Consider the following 10,237-nt stretch of genomic DNA (forward strand, 5'->3'; position numbering starts at 1 on the left):
GGGGGGGGGGGGGGGGGTGTCCATGAGGATTTCCCCACGTATAAAAAAAAAGTTATTAAGTGTGCAGTGTGTGTTGTGTTACACATATAATTAAACAGCGAAAAATAATATAATTTTGATCACACTATGTTAAAATAATATAAGTGAAATGGGTACAGCCATTTAAACATAATACAATTATGCACTTTTGTATTCAACGTTAAATCATAATTCTCCTTCTGTTAAAGAATATTTTATTTCTCTGAATTTTATTACTAAAACATTCATTAAAGTAACAGTTCCCAAAGTGGAAGAATTATTTCTTTTGGAAAAGGTGGAAGAAGAATTTCTTTCTTATACTTGATACTATCCATAAACTTATGTATCTACATGCGGAATATTTACTATAACGCTTTAAAGATCAAAATAGATTCTTCGAACACTGCTCATATCTAACAGGAAAAAAATCTCATTTGGAAATAAAATTTTGCAAGCACCAGCAATGTTTGCAAAAAGATAAAATATAATAAATAGTGCTTCTTTCGACATTTTTATAGAGTAAAATTTAAATTTAATAAATGGATTACTTACTGGCAGTATACTGAAAAATTTAATATTGGCTAGTTTTATCACAAAAAATCATTTTGTTTTAAATCTTAAGTAATTTAAAATTCCAAAGAATATTAATTCTCGAGATTGATATTCTTATACGTAGTTCTCTTGCAATAAAAATAGAAATCGAAAAATATTTTAAAGTTTGAATGACTTTGAAGTATACAAATCGTAGTTTAATTTATTTGAATAATTCATAAAAGGCCTATGTTAAATAACGTACAATATTAGAAATATCTGTATGCTCATTTTGTGTATTTCACATACATTTCTAATGTATGTTACTTAGTGTATATTTTGTACGAACATTATTGTTATATCTATCTATTAAAATAAGTATGTAAAAATAATTATTTACAATTTATAATCACTTAAATATTCTACTATAAAATAGTAAAATTAAAGTATCACCTTCATTGAAAGTATACTGTCAAATTTTGTACTAGTTAAATTATTATAAAGGACGCAAAAGATTATTACGCAGAAGGCAAACTGTATGTTTTTGTTACGCCACGTGGCTTTCCATAGGCCGTTATTCCTAACTGTCGCTCGTGGCATCGCAGTATCGCGAGCGAACCGTCTCAAGTAGTCCAACATATACAATGTAGCGGCCAACATCAAACAGAGCGAGTTCTAGAAACGTCGATTCGTTTCGTTATTTTAAACACACTCATAAGGTGACACGCGTGATCATGGCGTGATCAGTGGCGTGATCGGTGGCGTGACCCGAGCATGGTGGGAATCGTCTCCCATGGAACACAAAGGGCCCATCGAAGGGCAATCAGTATCGATTGAGGATCCAAACGAAATGCACTAAAAGTCTGCAACGAATTACAAGTCGTCCAATCTATCAAATACAGGACACATTGTAAAGTCAAGTCGAATCATTATATCAAACTAATTGCATCATCTTTCAAATAATTTGTGGCGCTTCATTATACTGTTGTTTATATATATATTGTCAAATATATCATTTTTTGTTAACCCTGTCAATTCAGTGTTAATCTCAATTAACCACCTCTGTCATCTTAACCGACACATAGGAACGATTAATTCGCGGCGTCGATTTTCTGAATCGTAGCGAGAATTTACGCCTCCCGCTGACGCGCTTTCCTGGCGATCGCGTCTATCCGCGAACGGTCGTAACAGTTTTAGTATAACAATATGTCTATTATTTATGTAAGAGAACTAATAGAAGCAGTCTCAAGCATTTCGGTGTCGATTCATTTTCGCGCAGTAAGTACAACCTTAAGTTATTGATATTTGTCACTGTCAAACTTATTTCGCATTCATATAACTTCTCGCTCTATTTCATGTAATTATTTATATTCGTGCATATATTTCATTAATGATGCACTTTCGACTATTATTTGATTATTACTACTTTACTCGAAAGTTTTAATACGCGTTATTATAGAAATATTTAACAATAACAAAAAAGCGCATTAATATCTTTTCGAATATTGATTATAATTAGTTAATATTTGAAATATATTAAAGAAGTTGATTCTGGAAACTGAGTTCAATCGTAGATAGATCCTAAATAAGGATAAAACGTACATATTAATTTGTGAAGGTCATTCTGTATTTTCGTATAATGTATTAATTTATGAAAGTTTTACTCTGTATATCTATGTTTCTCATTTCTACTTAAAATGGAACTACAGTTCGTGTAAATTATCAAAATTATTCTAACAATTATAGTGAAATATTACTAGGAAACGCAATGGGGTGACTTTATGATACGGCCAAACATCGTAGATCTTTAGTTTATTCGTGATTTAGTACTTTTAGTGAAATTCCATTTATTAGAGATCAGTTATTACTCCGTTTAAGTTTTGTCAAATATTATAAAATCATGCCTCAAAAGCTCTCGGTACTTCAAAGCGCCGATTGTTTGATCTGATGGCATCTATCACACTATTGTCAAATCTCCATTCACCAGTGACCAACTTTTACACCCCGCGCTAAGGACATATTGCGTTACGGACGCACTGAAAATGGTAACTGAGAATTGGTTGCCTTTAGGAATAAGTCTCATAGTCATTCTTCTCTCGTAGTTAATGTCATTAATGGTAGTAGTCGACCATCACTCACAGTTAGTCGCTACTCTGTCACATTTTAGATTCCATAGTTTTTAGCACAAAAGTAAAATACGGTAATTCTAGCCTCCAATACGCAGTGGTTGTTCGAACAGATTTTATTAATCATGAATGATCATCAAAGACCATCCAAGGGACGAAAGAAATGTATCAAAATATGCTATTAATAAAGAATAATGAAATTTATATAAATGAGTTCAATTTAGTTTAGATTGCGATAAAAATGATAATAGTTTCACCCTTTGCGGTCATATGTTTGCTCTTAGTCATTAAAGCAAACAATTATTTTGATTGCATATTACAGCAAGTCGACCGTTCCAGAGATACATAGATTCTTAATAAGACTATATAAGTTTCGTTAAGTATAATTAAAAATTTTCGTCTCTTAGAATATCTGGTAAACAATACTCTGAAATGACAAAAAGAAAATTTGCGGAAAACGTGAAATTGAAAGTAGTGACAATGAATTGATTTGTTTTGAAAATACTTTTGGCAGTGATTCTGAAAGTGATACAGTTCATATAGAGATGAGTGACGCAATTAGAATTTTGGAGTAATTGTGAAATAGAAGAAAATAATGAAAACCAGGAAGACAATCGTTTTCAAATAAAGAGGGGAGGATTAATAGCAAACTGTATATTACGCCACTATAAAGATATTAAGAGCAAAGATTTTTGATACGTTCCAACGGAAAAAATAAGGGAGGAAAACACCAAACTAATTATTTTTGTAATACATGTTCTTAAAAATCATGACTTCACATTGGACAAAATTATGACAGATATACTATGGAAAAGCATAAAATATAATTTTTATATAAAATAAAACTATATTATAATGTTACGTATAGTTAAAGTTTAAAAAATAATTAATTCTGTTTATTATTTATAATCTCCCATTATACCCACTTCCACGTATTACTGTTCCACGTATTACTGTTCGTTCAATGAAAATTAATATTACCATCAGTATGTCACCTTTGTATAAAATTAATACGATCGCAAAGGTTAATTATTCTTTCATGTATAACTCGAAAACCAAGACCGAGCATCCATTATATATATAAGAAAAAATTATTCAAAATGATGATCTTGACAATATATTTCAAGGGTATCGAAATCGGTGAAAAGGTACTTACTCGACAGTTTATCTAAAGTGTTTTCGTAAAATTTATTACGAAAAAGATAATCGTGATAGATATCAAGGTTCTGTATAAGGCTAGATATCAAAAATATGATATTGAAATGGCAGGCACAATCATTAAAGTACGAAAATTGCACCCCGTTATCACTTAATTAACATTAAACAAATACTCACCATCGCTACGCTGCGCGATACCCCTCTTGTCTCCTTTACCCATATTTTCTTCTCCCTCTAACCCCTAAGGTGAGAATCGCTTTCTTCTTCTCCCGTCTGAAATTCAATTATAAAGTAAGTGCATTTGATTACTACGAGTTTTGCCCGTACCCACACGATACAAGCCATGTTGTGTTCTTGACACACAAGAACCTTAGCAAAGCAGTGTGTCATACGTATGTTTCATCATTTCGTTATTTTGTGTGTGTACTTTCCAACAAACTGGTCCTGGTTCAATTTGTCTCAGAATGCCAGAACGGGGCGGGGAGGGGGTTGAGAATTGGTCTCCACAAAGGTATAGTCAGTAAAAGAACTTTAGGATTTACAGAACGTTCATTCGTTAAATAATACATTAAAAATATGCATTGAGAAGATGTATAAAGATTTATTTATGAAGAATCTTTCAATCTTTATGTTATGCTATGGCTAAAAAGCAGTACCTTAGTACGGCATAGTTAAAAGTAGGAATAATCTGTAATGTCTGAAAATATAATTTTTGTAGAAATAGATAAATATATATATTCATGGAGTTATAAAATAAAAATTAATTATATAGCTAGTATTATGACAGCCAATAAATATTAAATTAGATGAAAGAAAAGTACGATTTTAATAATATGTTTCATCAATTGGTTGACAGTAATTTTAAAAGTATTCTATTATAAAACACGAAAGATATATTATTTTTATTTTATTTATTTTTTATTATTTAGTCCGTGCCTTTCGGCTTTGGACGAACTTTCGGTTTTACATCTTTTATACTTATTTCGCTTCTTATATATCTACCTCCCCTCTTATCTACTCTATTGTATTGTACTAAAAACTAAAAACTAATGACTAAAAGTTATTGCAACTTATGACTAAAAAATACTGTTATTTTGGGCTCTTGCCTCCTTGCTGTGCTTCCTTCTTGCCGTCCATCCCCGTCTTGTATTGCCCTTCTCTTCTCCATTTATTGCTTTTAGTTCTGTTAGTCCTTCTCCAGTCTCATTCAATGTCTTTTCCATGTCTTTTGGTCCTTCCGTTATTTCACATTCTTCTATTACACGTCTCAGATCTTCTTCTTTCCTTTTACATAGTCTGCATCTCTTTTCTCCCTCTTCTTTCCAGTATTCCTTTGCTTTGGTCTCGTTTCCACATCTGAATCTAGCAAGTATTTTTCTGTCCTTCCACTTCATCCTCCCTTCTAAGTACTTTGGTAGCCCTTCTTTGGCTATTTTTCCCTCTCTCTTCTGTTTCTCTCTTCCTTCTTTCTTCTATAATTTGGTCTGCTGTCATCCTTTCTTGCTCTTCTCTTGCTTCCATCTATGTCCCTCCATTTTTCATCTCTTCTAGTCCCTTCTTTCTCTTTCTTGCTCTTTTCCCTTCTTGGCTATTTTCCCAGTTTCTCTCTTTCCCTTATGCACTCCTTTACTAGTTCCTTTTTCACGAAAGATATAATTTATTGCTTTTCCCTGTTGTCTTCATAAATATTTTCAAATGGGGTCCACAAATTGAATGTGTTGTATGACTTCTATGAATAGAATCTCTATAAATTTTCAATTATGAAAATATTTTAGACATTTTTTTTTAACAATTCTGTAATTCTCGTAGCAAACTCCATCAATAAAGTAAACGAAAAGTCAAGAAGGGAGATAGAACTTCTTTAGTTCCTGAAGACTAAAAAAGAACTTTGTTTTTCCAAACAAAGTATCTGTTTCCAAACATGTATCTCTGTTTTAAAATGACTTTTCATTTATCTTGCATGCAAAAAGGAATAATTATTTAATTATAGTTTATTAACTTTTTACTACCCATCATTATACATGCATATATTTTGTTATTTAATTGTATTTTATTGTTGTGGAAGAAAAAATTAATTTTGTATTTTAGGATCTCATTCATTTAAACTAAAACTATGATATGAAAAGTTTTGTGCAAGCTTTTGAGAAAAACTACCCTACATCTACAATAAATATGAAATATTTACTTTTAAAAACACAAATGTAACAGTCAAGGATTTTTATTAGTTTTATAATTTGAAGAGGCACAGGGTCGCGGCGATAAAACACTTTTTAATGCTTCTTGCTCAATTAAGCACGTAGAAAACTTTTTTGTGTTAAATCTTTAAAGAACATGCATAAAATTTAAGAATTTAAGACTCCTTTAAAAGTTTTAACTGAGTGGAGATTATGCATACGGTATACAATTTATTTTTTGAATGTATATTACCGAAGGAAGCCAAAAGAAAGTTTTCCAGAAAAACGCGGTTAAATCTCACTTAATAATACTGTGAGAACATACAATGCTGTATGTTCATATTTGTTTGTATTTAGCTATATACTCCTATCTTTCAAAATATTCTCGTATGTTCATGACTTACTTTCCATTTTTATCTTTAATTCATTTATATTTCGAATTCATGAGTAACATTTTGAAAATGTAATATAATAAATATGTATTTAGAACGAATTATTCAGAAAATAATAATTTCTTTGTCGTCATAAAAAGAAGATTTTTTGCATTTCTAATATCAGATACAAAAAATACATTTATAACATAAGTTTTATTTTGTGGACTCTTTTAACAAAAACTCTTCAGCTCTTATAAAACAATATCAAGTATCAAACAAATTATTCGAGACATGATATTGTTACAGGAGGGACACAATATGTGTTTCGTTTTCAAGTTAATTGGCTTTATGGAGCTCGTAGCATTCATAGGAAACATAAATTGACGGAAATCACGGGAAAATCGTGCACGATGCGTGGAATTTGGCGCGGAAATTGGCTAGGCTTACACATTTTCTCGAGGAACTCATCAGTGCTATGATTGGAAATCGATATTCGTCATAGCGCTTACGTGCATGTCATTATCAGTCATCGACGCCGGAAATTGTTAACGACTACAGACTCGTAACATGGAAAGTCAAAAGTACCAAAAGATGTTGACCGATCTAATCGTGTCAATATAATCGTACAATATATTTGCATCTTCGATCTGACGAATAACTGCTTGTAAATAATAAAAAATATAGATTAAAGCTGTAAATAGATATATTTATACAATTTCGAATTTTTATGAATATAATTAAGGAAATAGATGCTAAATACTTTTAACACGTTCGTCGGGTATACTTCCGTGGGGGCCCCGTCACCAAAGTATGGTGACGCTCTTCTTGTTCGAGTTAATTAAATATACGATATTATATATAGAATATACAACATAAAAATATTAAAAACACATTATACCATACTTTTTATTAATTTATATTCTGGATAATATATTACATTATTCTATATCGCATGGTATTTGTATAAACATTCTAAACACATTTGGGGTGATTTTGGGCACTTCAAATAATAGTTGTAGACTCCGTCATCACTACTCTCCTCACTTTCAAATATATTTTCACACCATTCACTGAACATTTTGAGGATGAAAAAATCACTGATGTACGTCTCACAAGTATGCTTCTCGAGTAAATGAAAGATCTGAGTTATCTGTCATGAGATCCATCGGAATACTCTAGCTGGAAAGCTTATCGCTTTCTCTGTTTCAGAACTAAATAATCTTTTGTTTACAATGAATCGAAGCCGATAAACAATGGATAGAAGACGATAAACAATGGATCGAAGGCGATAAACAATGAATTCCCGCTTGTCGCTCTATTTACGTTCTGCGTACTGGCGGTCGGATTTGAGCCCCGCAGGTAACTTAGCCGAATCACGCTGGGCGACGAACGTGTTAAATATTGTAACCTTATTTTAAATATTTTATAAATTTTTGAAAATTATATACGTATATTTTTGCACATTTAAAGATTAAATAAATGCATAAACATTGAGTCTAACATTTATTATAAATATTTAAGGGAATCTTCTTTTGTCATGGAACAACAAATTGAAAATAACAGATCTTAGATTTTTTGTCTGCGCAATTATTTATTTATCTTCAACATATCATTTTAATCATAATGATTTATGGTTATATGATTCCTTTCAACATTAGTAACAGTATTTTTATTTTTCCATGTTGATCGTAGTTTTATGATCGAGTGCGTCGTAAATGCAATTATTTCCGAAGGGTAATTTAGCACCTTGTAATAGTCCGATTGGCCGAGGGCCAACGGAAGCAATTATCACGATCCTTATGTAATTAACATCGAAGCCTCACGCTCCTTCAGATATCGCTTAGGCGCTTCCCGCCAAGGATCTCTCGCGGTTCGAGCGCACGGGTTCACCATTTATCTTGCGTTCGGTGACAACCAATCGGCGTGCATACTTCTGGACTTCCGTTTCGAATCTTGTTGGGCGCGCTTCCGATTCCAACATGACGTCCAATAGTCTCATTTGAGACGTTCAAGCATGAACACCAATTATAGAATCAGTCTTGTTCAATCATTTGAAGACTATTCGAAAATTCGATTAGCTGTGTCTCGTCCGTACCTTTGAATCGTTAACATTTTCTCTACTAGACGTGGAGTAAAGAACTATTATGATCTTTCAGCATTTGGAGAGAATAGACCCATCTGCATTTCCCGACTCGTCAACATCTTCAAACATTCATGGAAAAAGAATCGGTCCATCGGTCGTAATAATCAGTTGAAAATCCAGTGCGAGATCTTGAACTATGAACTCCAAGCATTCGTGGAGTGAAGTATTGTTTTAGTTAATATCTTTTTTTTATTTATTTAATTCTTTACATTCTCAATTTGTCCAGTTTGGACATTTGGTACAATATTTTAACTGTTTGATTATCATGTGGATGGTTACCCCCAGCGGGATACCATCTTTGTATTTGTTACGTTATATCCTTTGTGAGATCTGCGGGGTGTTTCCTTTTCAGTCTTCTTTCTATGTTTGATGTGATAATCGTTTCCGCAGCCAGCAGGTTCGGGTGTGTTGCTATTCTTTCCTTGTATTTTTCCGCGTTTCTGCTAATCTCCTCCTTGACGTTGGTATTCCCAGGTCCTTCCGTATGTCCTCGTTTCTAACGTACCATGGGGTGTTTACTATTGTTCTAAGAATTTTAGCTTGTATTGTCTCTATTTTGTTTATATGGCTCATTCCTGCTGTCCCCCATAGTGGTATTCCGTGCGTCCAGATTGGTTTTATGATCGTTTTGTATATTTTTAATTTATTTTCTATGCTTAATTTGGATTTTCGACTTGTTAGCCAATGCATTTGTCTCCTTGTTTGTATTTTGTCTATTATTGATTTATTATGCTGTTTCCATATGAGTTGTGTATCTATGTGGAGTCCTAGGTATTTGATTTGTCTTGTTTGTGTTATGTGCGTGCCGTTCAGTAGGATGTTTGGTGGTATCTGTTTTCGCAGTGTGAATGTAAAATGGTTGCATCTATTGGGGTTTGCTTTTATTTGTTTAACTTGCAGCCACTTTTCTATTTTTGTGATATGTTCTTGTAGTAATGTGACTGCTGTTTCTGGGTTAGTGTGTCTGACTAGTACAGCTGCGTCGTCCGCGAATGTCAGTATTTTGCTATTGGTAGTTGTTGGTATGATGACCGTGTATAGTGTGTATAACATTGGTCCTAAGACGCTTCCTTGCGGAACCCCTGCCTTGATGTCTTTAACTTCAGAGTATGTGTCCTTGATTTTTATCACGATGGTTCTGCTGCTTAAGTAAGATTTTATTAATTGGTATATTTGTTCCGGGAATTATTTTCTGACTGTTTGTAGTAGGCTTTTGTGGTTTATTTTGTCAAATGCTTTCTCGATGTCCATAAAGAGGACTGTACAGTATTGTTTGTTTTCTAATGCTAGTATTATTTCGTTAATGAGCCTGTGCATTTGCTCTATCGTGGAGTGTTTGTTTCTGAATCCAAATTGGTGATCTGGTATTAATTTTTCCTTCTCTATTGTTGGTTTTAGGCGGTCTTATATTATTTTCTCTAGTATTTTGGAAAACACAAGAAGTAGTGATATTGGTCTGTAGGATGCTGCTTGGTGTGGGTTTTTGCCTGGTTTAGGTAACATTATGACCTGTACTAGTTTCCATAGTTTAGGATAGTATTGGATTCTTAGTATTGCATTGTATATTATTGTCATTAGTCGTATCGCTTTTGGAGGAAGGTTTTTCAAGATTTTGCCATTGATTAGGTCTATTCCAGGTGCTTTATTGTTTTTTGTTTTTTCGATTATGTTTCTAATTTCTTGAGCTGTTGTTTTAGGTATGGTGTATTGCTT

The 10,237-nt window shown here is 32.7% G+C and overlaps 1 protein-coding gene across 4 annotated transcripts in view; it reads right to left on the bottom strand.

The window, feature by feature from the left end:
* LOC122569527 overlaps positions 1–10,237 on the bottom strand; it is a 353,752-nt gene that overhangs the window by 299,352 nt on the left and 44,163 nt on the right. For 3 of the 4 annotated variants that reach the window (XR_006317495.1, XM_043730692.1, XM_043730693.1), the window contains exon 2: positions 4,011–4,106. The exons of the other annotated variant lie outside the window; for it this stretch is intronic. Coding sequence is in view for 2 of the 3 variants with exons in the window: in XM_043730692.1 (XP_043586627.1) it covers positions 4,011–4,053 (43 nt within the window). In the remaining variant the exon portion in view is untranslated. The remainder of the gene's footprint in view (positions 1–4,010; positions 4,107–10,237) is intronic. 4 annotated transcript variants of the gene reach the window in all.

Source organism: Bombus pyrosoma, linkage group LG7, assembly GCF_014825855.1.
Source record: "Bombus pyrosoma isolate SC7728 linkage group LG7, ASM1482585v1, whole genome shotgun sequence".
Taxonomy (NCBI): Eukaryota; Metazoa; Arthropoda; class Insecta; order Hymenoptera; family Apidae; genus Bombus; species Bombus pyrosoma.